The following is a 17,431-nucleotide window of genomic DNA, read 5'->3' on the forward strand; positions in this document are numbered from 1 at the left end:
TTTGACTCGTCAAACCGTCATCCGCTCCTCGATATGAGCAGCAACGGTAACATTTCCACGTGGATAAGCACTAGTAGTATCATGACACGACATGACACTACCTAAGACCTTGTTGGCCCTAGCTCCGAAGGATTCTCGTAAGACAACAACATAAATAGAGCAGAGGGGCATCCGACTCGATCTCACCGACAACATTCACTGTGTTCCGCGACTCAGCATGGCCCCTACCATAAAGACCGTCCTCATTGCCATCCTAGCCATAGCCATCGGCCTCTACAAAGTCTACCTGCACGATGCGCTCATGTTCCTTTTCGGCGTCGGCCGCGTAATACAGCCCCTCGAAGACTTCCCGCAGTACCGCTGCCACCGCATCCAGCACCCGCTCCTCGAGAGCTGCGAGGACATCTGGCTGGACGAGCGCGCCCGCAAGCTGTACGCCGCCTGCTCCGGCGTCGCCGCGCGCACCGCATGGAACCCCGGCGGGAATCACTACGACCTCGCGGCGCGGGCCGCCGCCGGCGGAGGGACCGACCACCTCGCGGTGCTGGACATCGACCAGCCGGGCGCTGACGGGTTGTACGGCGTGCGAGCGGTGCCCTTTCGGGGCCAGAACGGCGAACCCCACGAGCTGGATCTGCATGGGTTTGACGTGCGGGCGATCGACAACGGGCGCAGGCTGCGGTTTTGGTTGATCAACCACCGGCCGCCGCTGGATGCATCTGGCGAGCCGGTTCAGGATGCGACGAAGACGGGGGCGAATTCGACCATCGAAGTCTACGATTTGGATGTGAGTCGTCGCGGCCGCGACGGCCACTTGGTGCATGTCAAGACGATCGCCAGCGACTCGATCGTCTCGCCGAACAATCTGGTCGTGGTCGACGACGACGAAGACCGCGGAGCCTTCCTGTTTACCAATGACCATAGCGACAAAGTCGGCGCTTTGCGCGGGCTGGCGCCTATTCTGGGGGGTGGCAGCATCGGGTACTGTCGTACGGACACGGGACAGTGTCATCTTGTGGCTACGGAGAAATTCAAGGTTCCTAATGGCATCACGAGGGATCCGGTCTCGGGGCTGATATATGTGGCCCAATCGGTGTCGGGTGCTGTCACCGTCCACCGGCTGACGGACGATGGGAGGCTCTTGCAGATTGACCAAGTTCCGTTGTCCATAGGCCCGGATAATTTGTCCGCTGATTCAGACGGAAACGTCTTTGTTGCCGGGTTTCCGGATGTTCTTCAGTTACTAAAAGCCTTCGAGGACCCTCATGGCACGGGTGCGCCGTCGACGGTACTGATGATCCGGAAGAAGGAGGTTGGAGGTGAGGAGCAGGCGGCGAAAGTGGAACATGAGGTTATCAAGCTCGTGGAGGACGCGGAGGCGAAGGTATTGCCTACGACAACCACTGCAGTCAATGACCTTGTCTCCGGGCGGTTATTCCTCGGTGCGGTTGCGTCTACATTCATTGGTGTCTGTGAGAAGCAGTAGACTCGAAGGCCTGCCCGAAATATAGACAGTTTTTGTGGACAGATAGGATACGGGGGGCAGGAGATGCCAACGAGGTTGAGGGTAGTAGAAGTAAGGCAATAAGTGCTAATATTCTTTGAGCTCGTGTTAAGACAAGCATTATGTATCAACGTCTTGCATTTTCCCTATACAAGCTGGAAACCAACATTCTAGGTACTATCCCGTGCGAAAAATTCACATACATGCCAACCATAAACCCCGAAACAATGCAGCTGCAATGACCAATTATCTCCGTATGTCCCAACCTAATGACTCTGCATAACAGACTTGCGCTGGATAGCAGCGAGCTTTCGAATCCGGATATTGGCCATGTGCGCGATAGCGACGACCTGGCGCGGACCAGGAACTCCGAACGGAAACACCATGTACAGCCCCGATTCTAGATCTGGGTCAGGTCGGAACTTGTCATGATAGGCCTTCTTCCCACCGACAGGCAGGTGTTGGACGCTGTGATTGTAGACTGCTCTGGCGATGCGTTCAAACGGTAGCGCAATGCCGTTGACTTCGCCGAGCGTCTGGAGCGGTTCGTAGCCGAGACTGAGATACGACACGTTGAGCTGCTTCAACAGCGACATTGCTGAAAATGCCAGCAAGTCGCTGATCCCCTTAGGGGCGCCAGGGGCTGCGATGCATGGGTCCAAGTGATAGCCTTGTTTTGCGCCCATCCAGCGCAGCGCTGCCAGGCCGTTGATGGCTCCGTCCGGACTGCGCGAGTAGATGAAAATCATGAGGTTCGCAAAGTCGAAGAGGTTATATACCGTGATGAAGGGTTGTAGCGTTGTGTTGGTTTCGTTGCGCTGCGTCCGCCATGTATCGTACAAGTCCTGCAAATCCTTCTCTAACGCCGGGTCTTCCTGCCGCGAAGGGATGTATATCCCCAGTGTGGTGCCACCCTTGTTCTGAGATAACAACTGCCTATTTTGCGTGATGAGCCTTTTCCCCGTGCGTTCCATGAGCAGATCGTTGTCTGTCGGATTGATCACCCGCTCGACGCCGAATTTCATCGTCGTCCAGCGCCGGCGACATGCATATCCAGCGAAGTCATCGTCGGCCCCCATAAACACCACGCTCCAACCGAAGGATTTTCGAAACCTGTTGAATTCATCCAGAACCTCCGTGAACATCTCCCGGGGACATAGTGGCTGCCCCGACACGATGGCGACTTGGTTCTGGATTTTGTATGCAAGCGCCGCGGTTCGGGCCTTGTTGAGGAAGAAGATATAGCTCCGATCCAGAATGCCCATATGGGAGACATGACCATACTGCCTAGCGAGCTGTTCCACAATCTGCAAGCTCTCCGGGTCGTCGAAAATTGGCACCGTCAGCTTTGCGCGCCGTTTTCGCCCGCGTGCCGTATATTGTATCGGGCGAGCTGGGGGAGAGACCTCCGAGTCGACGAGCCCTGGATGACCCGTGGTATACGGAAAATGCGTATCGATGCATGAATAGGGTCCTGCGACCGTCTGTTCGCTGTTCGTGCTGCTGCTGCTGCTTCCCTCGCTAACATCGCTGTTCGACCTGGCCGCTTGATGGATTTGTATCACGCACGCCAGGCAGCTCTTCTGCTCATTGCCAGCGACACCAGCGACACAGGCGCATGTGCGCTCCAATTGGTCAGCTAGTGATTCGCCAATTTGCGTACACAGAAGGTCTTTCTTGACGTTCTTTGCCATTTTTGGGGCGTTCTTCAACTCCATTGCGCGTGCGCGTCGTTATCCCATAGTTTACCGTGGATCAGTTCACCCCGGCGAGGATTTCATAGTCATTGCGATAAATAGGCAGCAAGGATATTCTGCAGACATCTCAATAATAAGTTTAATATAGCTTAGCTTGCGGCTAGGCCACTTCTTATGTCCCATGTCGCCACCGGGGATTGCTGAACGCACAATGACGGGCTTGGATGCCTTGTCCCACGGTTGCCGATCCATTGTCCAGTCCATTTGATGGAGAGGAAGAGAGATTCGTAGGCAACTGCGATAACCGTCTGGTCTCAGGGTCCTGTGCGTGGTTTCCCGAAAGTCTGTCCCGATGCGGAAATCGTCGTATTGAGTCGGCGGGCGCCAGGGTCCATGGCGGGCTAGTCTCTTGCTTAGGTGGACTGCACTCGGGAATTGCTCGGTTTCCACCTGTTGCCCATGTGAGACAGCGTCGGAATCCGGATGTACACTGTCAAAATGCCTCACATGTGGGATAAGCTGAGCGGGATGTTGCCTAGTTGCCTAGAATCTCGACTCATTGTGGTACTTTCTATTAGTACGGTTCCATAGGAAAGGCGGTTATTCTATCCAGAAAAATCAATGGCGAGTCCGATTTCGAAAAGAAAAGGTGCCTGGGAGAGAGGCTACGTGGTATTCTAAGATAGGTCTGTAGGCTGTCTAAAACCCCCAGATTAAGGTGTGCCAACTTAAGGGTACCAATAGTGCTTGCATGAGGTGTTTAATTCTTTGAACCTGCGTTCTCAGATAAGATACATACATCAGAGCAGGGCTTTTCGGATAATTTTGGGATGTTTGGGGGCAACTTCATCTGGTGCGAAGAGTTCATGATATACAAAGAAACGGTAGTCCAGGAGTAAGTAGATCCCTTAAGATCGGTTAAAAAGTTGCGAAAAGGGCAGCAAGCCCTAGATGGACCTCCAAGTCCAGCAGTTGACATCGACCCGTCGAGGCCCGTCTTAGAGATCTGTCCATCAAAGTCCATTTCTGGGTTCTCTCCACAGTAGGAGCTTGGAGAAGAGATATCTATGCAGTTAGAAAAGAGCCATACATGCCCCAAACTGCCAGACAACAGCAGGGGGCGCAGTATCCAGCACCTAGTTCTTTTCAAGGGCAGGCTCTTAACGGACGCAGGATGTGGAAGTGGACTGGCGAGCCCATACTGGTAGACAAGCCATAAGGTACATCGCCCTCTCGGCAGATATATGTCTTTCTTGTTTAACAAGATTAAATACGAATTCTCAGCATATTTCAAGTAAAAGTCCTTTCAGATCTACCGGCATACCGAAGATAGTTATGGTGGGTTGCAACTTGCCCCAATGACATATAACCTGCCTGGTCTTGTAGTTAAAAAAAAAAAAAAAATCTTGTTCTATTGTTCAAAAGAGACCTGGTAAATAATGGGTCCAATCTATAATACATCTTTGTCAAGAAACACTCACTACCTACTTAGGTAAGAGGACTAGTAGAAGAAGGATTGTTATTGAATTATACCTCCCGGCGTAGAACTGCTTGCAGTTCCGCTCGCTTGAGCGGCTTAACCAGGAAGACGTTAATTCCAGAGCCAAGTGCCTCCTTCTGCGCACCAGCACTGTCAAGTCCAGTCAAGGCAGCAATGATGACAGGCGGGAGAGCTTGACGTTCCGATTCGGAGAGCCCCGCACGGTACTCTTTCTCAATGCGCCGTATTTCCTGTGATGCTGCGAAGCCATCCATGACGGGCATCGAAATATCTAAACAAGGTCAGAACCAGTAGATGAGGAAGATGAGGACACGCGGAACGTACCGATTACAACGACGTGGAACTCCCCCGGATTGGCTTTGTAGACCTCAACTGCTTGAGCTCCATCCCTCGCGTACTTGTATCTGTAACCGTCCTTCTTGGTGAAGGCACAAAGTAGCTGTAGGTTGACATCGTTGTCATCTACAAGAAGCACACTTCGCTCCGGAAGATTCGGTTTCTCTTCTCCAGAGGAGTTGGGCATCGCTGATTGTTGAGCCCATTCCTGATCTGCGCTTGATCGTCCGGATTCTTTGGCCCCGGGGGTTCCATCTTCTTCAGTCCCCATGGTCTCTTTAGTAGGTCGTTTGCTGATTTTCATCCGATCAGCAGGTGGGTCGCTGGCTTGGATGTCGAGAGGGAGGTGGGAGGACTCGGGAACCTCAACCCAGCGGGTTGGCTCGTCACTCTGCTGTTCACGCTGGCGTTTAATGCACATCGTCATTGCCCGAGCGAGCTTGCGGGGCCCACACGGCTGGCTCACAAATTCAAAGAATAGCTTTTCGCTCCGACCCTTGGCAGCAACGAACATGTGGTGAGCTTCTTCCGGCGACTGGCAAATGACTATGATAGGGATCGAGTCTCCGATATCAAAGTGGCCGGGAAGACCAAAAAGATCCCTTCCCTCAGTATCTTCGCAGTCCAATTCCGTCTGGATAGCGAGATAAAAGTCACAGCTAGGCTGCTTTTCACCCGAGGGGGAGACCTTTGCGACTCTTAACCCAAACCACTGGGTGCACATTCTCTCTAAAGATGAATAAAGGGCCGTGTCGCGCTGGGAGCGGAGAGTCTCTCCAAACCCTAGGATTCCGATAGACCTCCCTTCGGTAGACCTCCTCAGCGTAGCGAAGGACTTTGAAGAAGTATCGTCGGGTTTTGTGACCGATTTCGTGAGGGGTGCGTGAATTGAGATTTGGGTCCCTTCCCCTACCGTGGACTGGATATCGATTGAGCCACCGAGGAACCCAACAGCCTGCCGGACAATGCTGAGGCCCAACCCGCTGCCTGGAGCCATCGGATCCTCCTGTTTGAAAGGACTGAACAGATCATTTTGCAAAAACAACGGTCCGATGCCCTTTCCGGTGTCCTTTACCGTAATGGTCATGTTGAAGACATCCTTTTGATCCTTGCTGGGCGACTTGGTCGACCTATTGGTGTTACAATGGGAAGACGTCAATCCCACGTAAATATAGCCCTTCTGCGTGTATTTGAGGGCATTGCCGAAGACGTTCATGAGTATGCGTCTCCATGCTCCCGCGTGGGTATGAAAGGCCCATTCTGTATTAGGTTCAATGTCAAATATGACGGTAACCTGCGACGCTTGAGGGCCAACAGGCTCGGCCTCGTGTGTTTGGCCAGCTGACCGCGAAGTCGACTCCGTCAAAGCTGGCGGAGGCGCCTGGGGGTGATTATAGAAACAGTAACCGGCAAAGACACAGTCTACGACTTCCTCGAGAACATAATCCAGCTCAACGTGTGCAGCTAGTGACTTGGACTTATTCCCGACGGGCAGCCCTCGATTGTTCTTCTGATTCTTACGCCTTTGGGAAGTGTCGCCCCTTCGGTATTGATCGATAAATGTCAGATCAAGCAGGCTGTTGATCGTGTCCAGTAAGGTACGGCCACAAGACTCGACCGTGTGGACCATACCATGTTGAAGAGCATTCATGGCCGTATCACTCATAATATCGGCCGTACCCAAAATGCCGTGCAGCGGATTTCGAAGCTCGTGGGTAATGCTGCTAATGAGGTTGGTCTTGGCCCTTTCTGCAACCTCCATATCGATGCGGCGCATCTCGGCCATGATACTATTCGAGAACGCAGATGTATAGACCAGTTCGTTCTCCGGAGTAAAGATCCGGTCTGCATCGTTTGTCCAGATCAGAGCACCAGCAAACCACCTGCTGCGATCTGCATCCCACAGGGGCAGAACAAGAATACTCCTAGCCCCGGAAAATATTTTGATCAACTCTTTGGCATACCTTTTGAAGCCTGGCTGACGTGATCGCTTCGTAGATGAGCGATGCTCCGCCTGCTGGGAAGTGGTGTCTTTTTCGAATTCCGATTTTCGTGGTACTCGATCGTCGCTCTCCTCCGATACAGACCCATCGGCGTTAAAGGCAAAGATTTTGCCATGAGGATAACGGTGAATTAGGGAAGTAAAAAGTCGCTCAGGTACCATGACAGCCTGCCTGGCTCCTTCTTCGTCATTGATACTCGATATCCTTGAGCTCGAGAAACCTAGGCATTCAGAAAACGGGGAGGTGCCGGTTTGCCCTTCGTTGCCTTCGTTGTCTTGATCAGAGACGGATCGTTGGTTTGAGCTATCCGAGCCAGCAGTTTCATATTCACTTCTGGATCGTTGATCATCAAAGTCGGAGCCGGAAAGCCTGCGCTTAGTATCGTCGACAAGACCGCCAAAACGGTGACCCGACGCGTCAAGGAAAACCACGCCTTCCGCTTCAATTGACTCTCTGAGTAGGTTTGCTGCGCGAGAGAAAACATTTCTAATCGTGGGCGGGAGGGCATCTTCTTTCAAAGCGCTTCCTGTGAGCACTGCTCGCGCAGACTTGTCATCGTGGGTGAACTTTATCCCTGTTTTTTGTTGAAGTATTTGCTGGTCTACCTTCGCTTTCCGACCATCCTTTCGTGACCCTGGACTTGGTGTTGGAGGGCGATGGGAGCGAGAAGGCCTTCGGGTGAATTCCCTAATGGGGAGGCTCTTCTTGTCCGTACCGTTTGCTTCTTTCGGTTCGGCTGCACTCTCTTGCAAATCTTGCTGTTCCATATTGAGCTGCCCTTCCGTCATCTCTCCCGAGTTTTCTAATGCCATATGTTGTTCATGAGCCTCTGTCCAGGAGTCGCGTAGCGTGGTTCTACCCTCAACGAAGCTGCCCAGGCCGACGATCATGCGTTCCGCTCGACGGTTTTTGACTGTTGTTGCCCTCATGGCTAGGTGGTCCATGATCGTCGCAGCCATGTCCTTCAAAAACTGCATGGTATGCTGATCCGGTCCTGACCGCCTCGCTTTGCTGTCCATAATAGACAGGGCCCCGATTTTCAATCGGCGGGGACTGATGATGGGCACCACCACGAAGAACAACATGTCCGAGAGTGCAGTGTGCAACTTGGAGCGATCTAGCCGGCCGTCTTTGCTGGCATCCAGAACAACCACTGTGCTCTTCTCAAAATCCGGAGAGTCCCCTTGATGTCCACAAAGGGGTACTGTCTCTGCGAATTGACAAATACCCCTTTCCTTGGGAAAAACACAGGCTCCCAGCTTCAATTGCTCGCCATCATTCCGAGCATGACCCCCGACCAGACTTAGGGTCGGAGTGGCTTCCACCAGTACATGTTGATAGGACGCATCGAATAGAGAAACCAGAGCCCGCTCCGCGCCCAGTCGGATCGCCGCCAGCTGAGCAAAGGACGTCAAAGCCGCATCTGGAGATGGCTGGGGAGCGAAGTTCTCGCTACTGGCACGATCGAATGGCGCATACCGCGACGACGTATGACCTTGGGGGATATACCTTGTTGAGCAAACTCGTCAGTTCGCGGGTGTCCATCTATGTGGGAATCACGTACTTGTAGAATTCCTGCTCTTGCGCAAGCCTATAGCGCGACTGCGCGCCGGAGCCTATGATTGCAGTCATTGGTTTCAACGCGAATGTAGAAGAGAGGCATCTTCCTCCCTAGGAGCGAGCGACGGGGGAGGAAACAGTCAGCAGGCGGCCACTGGGTATATGTACTGCGCGCAACTACCCTGTTTCCTTAGTAGAGACCGGGCCAATCACCGCCCGCGTGGCGGCAAGAAAATCGAATTTTAGTCTGACGTCATTACCAACTCGAGTTAGATCGAATGACTAAGCCGTCCCTGGCAAGGGCAGGTAAATGATGTCACCGATGTCAGTAGATGTCATACAATCTCTTTTCCTCCTACGTATACCTACTATCTTATGGCCTCTTCCAACTGCAACCACCTGATCGAACGCCTCATGACATTCGTCACATGCACTAGCGTCCAACCATTGTTCCGGGCTAGGAACCCGATGTCGATCGGGTCAGGTTATGCTGACATTCGGTGGCGATCATCACCGTCATCTTCTGCTAGTCAAGGCCTACTAGGTATGGAGTGTGACTAAACATCATACATATGGCCAGATAACCCCGTTTTGGCAAGGCCATCCTGCCGACAATCGATGAACTAAGTCTTCTTCATTCCCCTGCTTACCATTTTGCCATCTGCCATCTGTGGACAGACAACCCCAATCAGGGATACTCATGGCCTCATAGAAATCGAATCGATAACCCACGAGACTTTGTCGATCTGGTGATTCGTTTCTAACGTTCTAGTTCCTACAGGTAGAGTTACTATAAAATTTACGAAATTTGCTCGCCTTTACTTTTATAATCCATAAGAAATTTTGCTAGGACTATTATTTCATATAGAGTTGAGTACGGAGTAGATAGGATCTTTATAATTAGAATATAGTATATAGTATATAATCTTAATAAGTTAATAGTAGTTAAATTATAAATAAAGTAAAAACAAAAATAAATAGCTGTAAGATATTACAAAATACGAATAATATTAGTAACTGATAAAATAGCAGTAAAAACTAGGGTGCAGTTTATGAAGATAGCTGCTCAGTATACATATCGGAACTCTTTGTTCTGCAGATCAGTAGTGTCCGCCAGCTGTCCCTGTATGCTTTCACCACTACGGGGATACTTCCTGTCTCGTCTGGAGTTCTCCCATCTCAGATAGAATCCCAGCGCAATCACGTCAATCACGACGACGACAAGACATACAAGGATTGCTTGGAATCCGCTCTGCAATAACACGCATTAGCGCTTGACTCACGCCCGCAGGAGCCAGCTGCCACATACCTGGTACTTGGGGGCCTGCCTTTCAAAGAACAGCTGCGGACCGATAATGTTTCCAGCACAGTACATGATAAAGTAGATCGCGCTGACGGTGGCGCGCTTGGTGAAGCCACCGACATTCGAGCTAACCATGGCCATGGAGAGGGGCATGCCCACCGAGTATAAGCCCATGAGGAGGAGGCCGGCGTAGCGGGAGGCGATGGAAGTGGTTGCGTAGACCAGGGCACTGCCGAGGATACTGTAGCGTGTCAGAGAGGATCGGGGCTCTTCCGCAGGATGCTCACCTTATGCAAGTTACAACGGCGATGACAATGCACCGGGAGTTCGGGACCTTGGAAGACACAATGGAACTATGGGGTCAGTGGTTGAAGCTTCAGTGTACAACGTATACTTACGACAAGAGGACGAAGGCAAAAACGACCGCACCACCAGGCATGCCCAGCAAGAGTGTGCGGAATGTCGAGTACCCAAAGCCTTTCAGAATGAGACCGTTGAACTGCTCAATTAGAAGGTACACTCAAAAAATGATCGGGGTCTACGCACCGTAGTAAACCCTCCGTTGGGGATATTGGATCCCAAAATCAGCACGGCGAGTAGCCATGTCTTGACGTCTCTGAGCGCCTCGAAGATCTGGTCACGATCGATCTTGTTGCTCTTGTATCCGGCTTTGTTGGACTTCAACCGCTCCATGGCGATTAGTCTTTCTTTCTCGTTGAGGAACGATGCTGTGCTGGGCGAGTCTGGCAGACGGAAGAGCATGACCACGCCCCAGACAAAGGTGATCAACCCGAAGATGATAAAAACCCACTATACTGCGTCAGGGTAATGTTCAACAACTGAAACGGCTTACTCACCTGCCACGGATGCAGACCCCCTTTGATCTGCCAAATGCCGACTGCGATCACATTGCCAATAATCAGGGAGATGGAGTTACCGCAGAACCATATTCCATGACGGAGAGGCTGCTCGGACGTGCGATACCAGAGCGAGGTAAGTAGACTGAACCCAGGAGAGAGACTCGCTTCTGTCACGCCGAGAAAGAACCTAGTCACCATGATGCCGGCGAAATTCTTGGTCGCTGCATGGCAAGCCAGGACCACAGCCCATATAATGCTGAAGACGCAGGTTAGCGGATGTCGTTGCGGAGGTATAGGAACCCACAAATTGCATGCAAGGTATTTTCCCAGGGGAAATTTGACCATCAGCAGAGAGGCTGGCCACGAGAAAAACAAGTATCCGAAGTAGAAGATACTACTCGACCAGCTGTAGTCTGCACCCTCTAGACCGAGGTCTTCCTGCAAGCCCATGAGCGCCGTGTAGCTTAGCGTCTGCTTGTCCAGGAACGCCATCATGTATGCGATGAGCATGATCGGGAGGATCCTATGTCGATTAGCATGCCAGATTGATCAGATCAAATACACAGAGCAACGTACATCAGGTCAATCTTCCAGACAAGCCTCCTCTCCTCTTCTGGAGTGAATGGATATGCCTCTTGGAACTGCTCCATCGCCCCCTTTTCAAGATACACCTGGTCAACGGCATTGTTGCCAGAATCTAGCTTTTTCTCCGTGTCTGCCATGTTGTTTGTATGTAGCTACCACAATTGAGGTATGTGTCCTCGTCCGCCATCTTTATACTTACCCTGACCCCTCCTACGACTGATACGATATCCATGACTGCCATTCCCCGTATCTGATAGCCACTCTAGACCCAACCCCAGTCATTGGCTGCATCGGCAAAGCTAGTAGTCTTAAAGCTCCGGCTAGAACACTTGCTGGTCATGAATCCGCCCCTTCTGCGGCGTGATTTGATACTAGTCTCTTGGCCATTCCTCCGAACCGCCACCGTTGAAGCTTCCCCGCATGATATTCGCCAGCACTAGACTAGATTGTGCTTAATGCTCATGATATACTCATGGAAAGCCGATTGGCAGATGGAGTCTGAATTCGTGCTAAACGTCCTAGTTCGTTCATCGTGCTATCATATCTCCTCTAATCTATTCCCGCTGGAAGTCTTGCTTGACCTTATCGGCAAACTCGTCATCTACGAGGAACTGACACGCCACGACGGCCATTCCCGCGGCACAGGAGATACAGCGCTGATAACCCTCTGCCGATCCGGCGCCGCCAGTGAATTCAGGTGTGTGGTTGACCCCGTCAGTGGGGATGGAGAACATTCCATGGAACCCAGGGACAGCATAGGAGACATTGCCTAAGTGTATCAGTAATGTCGCGCACACAATCGAGGATGATACGATACGAACCCATATCAGTAGACCCTCCGCCGAGCAGGCTGTCCTTTCCCGTGTTGTCAAACACGACATGGTGGCCCATTACCCGCATAGCGGAGACGTAGCTGTCGCAGATGGGCGTATTCGTCTTTAAGTCCGCGTACGAAATGCCCCTAAACACATGAGTCGCAATTCATCCCAGGTCGAAACAAACTTACCAGTCGAATTCCACCTTGCACCCCGTCGCCGTGGCCGCGGCTTCGAAGCACTTGATGACCTTTTCAGTCAGCGGCTTCAGGGTCTTGATACTGGGCGAGCGGATATAGTAATCCACGCTGGTCGACCAGGGAATGACATTCGGTCGGTCGCCGCCCTTCGTAATGACTCCGTGGATCTTCTCCTGCGGCAGAATCTGCTGTCGCAGGAGCGCGATGTTGACGTACGCAGCGACCACCGCATCCAGCGCGTTGACTCCCTCCCAGGGCGCCGCCGCCGCGTGTGCCGGCTTGCCCGTGAACGTCACGCGCACCTTGTCGTTGGCCAGGAAGCCGCCCGGTCGGACGGTGGCCATGCTCAGCAGCTGCGGATCGTTGGACACGATGGGCGCCGGGTGCACCATGAGACAGGCGTCGACATCTTTGTAGGCGCCTTTCTCCAGGAGCTTCACCTTGCCGCCGCCGGATTCTTCCGCCGGGGTGCCGATGAGACGAACCGTAAAGCCGGGGCCCTCGCTGTACTGGGTCTTCAGCGCTTCGCAGGTGGCAATGAAGGCCGCGATGGAGCTGGTCGCGATCAGGTTGTGTCCGCAGGCGTGGCCGATGCCGGGGAGGGCGTCGTATTCGGCGTTGAACGCAATGACGCGGCCGCCTGAGCCGTGCACGTACTCGACTTCGAGCGCGGTCTTGAGGTCGTAGGCGCTGCGGCGGACGCGGTAGCCTTCGGATTGTAGGCTCTCGAACATGGTGCAGATGTTGTTGTGGGCTTCATATTCTTCGTAGGCCAGTTCGGGATTTGACCAGATCTGGGTCGTCAATCGCAACTCAAAGAAAGAGACCGTGGCAGTCTTACTTTGTTGTTGATGTCCTTCAGCTGGTCATCATACTTGCGAAGTGCATCTTGCACGCTTTCGATGAAGCGCATTTGTGACTGAGGGAGGCGCATGTTGTGACTAGAAGAGTATCTGAAGCTGAGGATATATATTGCGACTACACTACGATCTACGTGCAGTAACGGACTTTATATGTCCATCTACTGTCCGGCTGTGACGGCATACTGAAGATGCAACTGAGGAGTATCCGACTCTACGGAGGACAGCTAGCTCTATTAGCTCTGCTATACATCGGCAGCGTTGGACTTGCCGAATCGGGACGAGATGAAGCCGAGGCCTGTGATTGGCCGTGACGCCAGAGGAGTCACCTGATTTGCCGATGCAGCCAATCAGCGATGGACGCTCGGCAACAACCCTAATCCGAAGCCCTAATTTCCCAATCTGGCGTGCCCCGAAAGAGACATCGCCAGCATCGTCCAGAGAGTCGGCAGTAGAACACCACCAGAACACGAGACGAGGTTATCAGACTCCACTACTTCGTGCTACTGTCGTATCTCCCCCTCTCTTATCGCACGCTTCGGATCCGCTTACGCAGGCTTCCCCGCCTGCGCTCCCCACCCGGGGATTCGCCTCCTGATTCATCTCCAGATAACCTAACCTAGCGCTGGTCTCCCAACTCCAGACCCTCCCATGTACCCTTGGGGTGATCGGTGCAATGAAGACCTCATACCTGAAGCAGACCACGCAGAATGAGCAGCAATAGCGAGTGGAGCACGCTCAGGCTCGGCAGGAAACCTCGGTCCAAGACTGGTAAGGGATCCACCGCCACCGTGTCTACGGAGTACCATATCCGGCCGAGACGAGATTAATAATAGCCACTGTGCTGACTGCATGTAGGATGTCGCACGTGCCGAATCCGCAAGGTGAAATGCGACGAGGAGAAATTGCCCGTCGCCGGCCAAGCGGAGCCCCAATGTCGCCGCTGCGCCGTCGCCCAGATCCGCTGTGAGTGGCACGGCGGCCCGATTCCTCGGCGGAAACCTGCGACGGCAACGCCCAAGAAGAGCCAAGGAGCGGACGTGTATCACGATAGCCCGACCAAGACTTCCGCGGGCTCGCCTGTTCCCGTGCCCCGTGGCCATGCCCGCCACCGGGAGCGGGGGAGAGGGAGCGTCTCTATCCAGCCCTCGTCGCTGTCTTTGGCGCCGTTGCGTCCTGCACAGAGCCCAGGGCTGTTGCAAGCGGCGAATTCACTGTCCCTCTCGGGGGTGGATCGGTATTGTCTTGAGTATCTGCGGGATTCCGCCCTCGTCGTCGTGCTGGGGAAGCATTGGCCGTGGTCCACGATTTCTTATGCGTACCACCGGGTCGCCGTGCGCGAGCCCATGGTGATGAGCATGATCCTGGCGAGCACGGCTAGCGAGATCCACCGCGCCCGCTGCCATGACGGGGACAGCGCGGGTCACGGTCGTCCGGCGGCAGAGGAGTTGTCCGATATTGACGGCCAGCGACACTATGGCCGGGCGTTGGCGGCCCTCCGCGAGGCCCTGAAGGAGGATGATGTCAAGTCTCCGGCTCGGATCGAGGCGATTTTCATCACGCTCTGGCTGATGGTCGATTACGAGAGCCGGTTTGGAAACGGCGTCTCTGCGATCAATATTCATATCCGAGGGATTGGGACGATCCTGCACAACCACATTGTGCCATTGCTGCAGAACCCGCCGAGGGAGCTGCCAGCTCCTGACGGTGGATGTATAGACAGCCGTGCGCATAGCACCACGCCAGCGACAGAGAGCTTCTCCCCCCAACAGCTAACAACTACACCCCGGGATGAAACTGTTACTGGAGGCCCGCTCCGACGCACGTCGGTGCCGCTGTTTCTCCTCTGGTCGCTGTACTTCTTCACGCCCGGAGCTGTGTTCTACGGCCCCAACGGCCCAGCACAGATGGACGCCGGGCTCTTCAAATTCTTTCTCCGTGATGAACCCGGAAAGAATTCACTAACCCTCCCCGAACTATACAAGATCAGCCGCCAGTCCCCGTCCCGGTTCTGGGGGGATGAATACCCTGCTACCGCGCAGCTCGACGACATGGAAAACCTGCCGGGGCTGACGCTGTACCACCGAAGCCACGTTGTACAATTTCAAACCACCGAGCTATTCAAAGAAAGCCGCGCGAAACGCACAGAGCCTCCAGATCATTTAGAAACCCCGAAGGATTCATATCAGCATATTATCGCCGAGCTAGCCACCATCGCAGATGTAAGCCGAGACACGCTTTCCAAACGGGATCCTTCCCCCCTAATCCCCGGGTTAAGACACTAACCATCGCCAGGAATACGACATGCTCCTAGCCTCTGCCCAGTCCGCCCCCTCGGTGGAAATCGTCCCGGCCGGCCGCCGCGTGATGGAGACTATTCTCTGGGCGGCCATCACCTACTACAGCACCATCGTGTACTTCTACCTGTGTTTTCCCGCGCCCAGCGCAACCCAGCACCAGCAGCATCATCCGCTGCTTTCGCTCGCAGCCGCAGTGTCGCGGGTGCTGGAGCTTGCATTGAAACTCCACCGGAGTCGGCCACGCCTCATGCTGCGGATCGTGTGGCCGCTGTTTATTGCGGGGATCGCCACGCCCGACAAGATATATCAGGATTGGGTGTCGATCCGGCTGCGCGAGCTGCGCAAGTACGGGCAGAACTATGCGCGGGTGAGCGCTCGCTATGATGAGATTATAGGGGGCGGGGCTTTTGTACAGATACCTGCGTCTTGGAGCAGGATTGACTCCTAGGGGGGATTGCGTATATACCCCGTGTAGAAGCAATAGTAGATGTGCTATGACATGGATAAGACATCACATGGGCCTTTGTCCGATGTGGCGTGTAGGATAAGAATACCAAGGATAACACCAAGAACTATCATCCGGGATACAAAGAATATTCCAGAATCGTTCTAGATGTCCCTGCACAATGAAAGCCAAAATGCTCGCGATAGGACCCCTCATCTTGGACTTCTCGGCGCTGGGTTGGAGGGACAGATGACTATGCTGATCGATCGACTTGACCAGCCTCCGCGGAGTACTCACATGATGGATGTGACCAACAAGGCTGATGGCGTAGGGCTCTGTCGATCTTCAGGACCTACGTAAGTCCAGGCCAGGATGGCCATGCGCAGTTGATGTACATGGATGATGAGTGCGTCCAATGATTGCGGAACATGTAGAGGAAAAGCAAGCACGCAGAACAGAACAGGACTGATGTCGTCTGCTGTACTGCTGTACTGCCTCCAGGAAGGCCTCTTTATCGGCTAACCCAAGAACGACTAAGACTTCCAAGAGCCTATACTCCGTCCATTGCTCAATCGGGAGCAATTATCCGACTTGACGGCGGCAGAGAAATGATCAATATACTAGCCAAGGCCTTGCGACTTACGAATCCGGACGAGACCTGATCCGGATGAATCCTTCTCTTGGACCCCAGCCAAGGCCTCCAGGACCATCCATCATCTTGCATGAGTGGGGATAGTGGGCATGGGGTACTCCATAACGAGAGCATTGATCTCGGGGGGCTTCTTCCATCCTGGCCGTCTTGGGCAGCTCGGAGTAGTTCCGACGAGATATGAGACCGTTCAAGATAGGAAAGATAGCACATGTCTCAGACAGACGGCGTACAAGTCGGATTATCCCCAGATCAGGGACAGACCGCTGCACCCCATGCAACTATGATGTAGCCGACTGATCCGATAGAACATCCGACTCGCATCTTCTCGCCACGAGCTGAGCGGACCAGCATACCTGCCAAGCGACCCAAGCGACACTAAGTCAGCCCTGTCTCCGCATTCTCCAGGGCCAAGCGTTGGCATGGCCCGTGGATGGGCCGACCACGGCACAGCACCAGCCCTACCAGGATCCGCGAGCGTCATGCTGGCCCGGCGGTCTACCTATCATATGTGGTGTGCTATTCTTGCATTCGGCGGACGCCTTCAGATGCCCCGTACGGAGCAGGCGGGGAGGGAAAGTGGACCGCCGGCTGCGTCCACGATCATGATGCCACATAATCCTCTTCTGGCCTGTATCTACGGGGGAAGTGTGCCGGCGAGAACGCTGCTACAGCCGGATCAACATCCCCACGGCCCTCTCCACGTCCAAGTCGAAACGCATGGAACGTTCGGCCTGCACCAGGATGCATCCAGGCTCGACCGACCTCCCCAAACACCACGCCAATGCCCCCGCTAGATCCTCTAGCGCAAGG

The 17,431-nt window shown here is 53.7% G+C and overlaps 6 protein-coding genes across 6 annotated transcripts; 2 read left to right on the forward strand and 4 right to left on the reverse strand.

Annotated features, from left to right (window-relative positions):
* Positions 1-217: 217 nt before the first annotated feature.
* Positions 218-1,486, forward strand: ATEG_07094 (uncharacterized protein; the record flags this gene model as incomplete). Its single annotated transcript, XM_001209780.1, has 1 exon — positions 218-1,486. The coding sequence occupies one exon, from the start codon at positions 218-220 to the stop codon at positions 1,484-1,486; it is 1,269 nt and encodes a 422-aa protein (XP_001209780.1).
* Positions 1,487-1,770: 284 nt separating this feature from the next.
* On the reverse strand, positions 1,771-3,198 carry ergS (the record flags this gene model as incomplete). Its single annotated transcript, XM_001209781.1, has 1 exon — positions 1,771-3,198. One exon carries the CDS (start codon positions 3,196-3,198, stop codon positions 1,771-1,773), a length of 1,428 nt encoding a protein of 475 aa, XP_001209781.1.
* A 1,530-nt stretch (positions 3,199-4,728) lies between these two features.
* Positions 4,729-8,673, reverse strand: ATEG_07096 (putative sensor histidine kinase/response regulator; the record flags this gene model as incomplete). Its single annotated transcript, XM_001209782.1, has 3 exons — positions 4,729-4,973; positions 5,027-8,550; positions 8,606-8,673. The coding sequence occupies 3 exons, from the start codon at positions 8,671-8,673 to the stop codon at positions 4,729-4,731; spliced, it is 3,837 nt and encodes a 1,278-aa protein (XP_001209782.1).
* Positions 8,674-9,667: 994 nt separating this feature from the next.
* ATEG_07097 (putative MFS allantoate transporter) lies at positions 9,668-11,486 on the reverse strand (the record flags this gene model as incomplete). Its single annotated transcript, XM_001209783.1, has 7 exons — positions 9,668-9,853; positions 9,911-10,145; positions 10,192-10,257; positions 10,303-10,403; positions 10,451-10,714; positions 10,762-11,287; positions 11,341-11,486. The coding sequence occupies 7 exons, from the start codon at positions 11,484-11,486 to the stop codon at positions 9,668-9,670; spliced, it is 1,524 nt and encodes a 507-aa protein (XP_001209783.1).
* A 417-nt stretch (positions 11,487-11,903) lies between these two features.
* On the reverse strand, positions 11,904-13,298 carry ATEG_07098 (M20 family metallopeptidase; the record flags this gene model as incomplete). Its single annotated transcript, XM_001209784.1, has 4 exons — positions 11,904-12,118; positions 12,171-12,310; positions 12,356-13,158; positions 13,206-13,298. The coding sequence occupies 4 exons, from the start codon at positions 13,296-13,298 to the stop codon at positions 11,904-11,906; spliced, it is 1,251 nt and encodes a 416-aa protein (XP_001209784.1).
* Positions 13,299-13,934: 636 nt separating this feature from the next.
* ATEG_07099 (uncharacterized protein) lies at positions 13,935-15,972 on the forward strand (the record flags this gene model as incomplete). Its single annotated transcript, XM_001209785.1, has 3 exons — positions 13,935-13,995; positions 14,083-15,446; positions 15,520-15,972. 3 exons carry the CDS (start codon positions 13,935-13,937, stop codon positions 15,970-15,972), a joined length of 1,878 nt encoding a protein of 625 aa, XP_001209785.1.
* Between the last annotated feature and the right edge of the window lie 1,459 nt (positions 15,973-17,431).

This window comes from Aspergillus terreus, genomic scaffold, assembly GCF_000149615.1.
Source record: "Aspergillus terreus NIH2624 scaffold_10 genomic scaffold, whole genome shotgun sequence".
In the NCBI taxonomy this organism is placed as follows: Eukaryota; Fungi; Ascomycota; class Eurotiomycetes; order Eurotiales; family Aspergillaceae; genus Aspergillus; species Aspergillus terreus.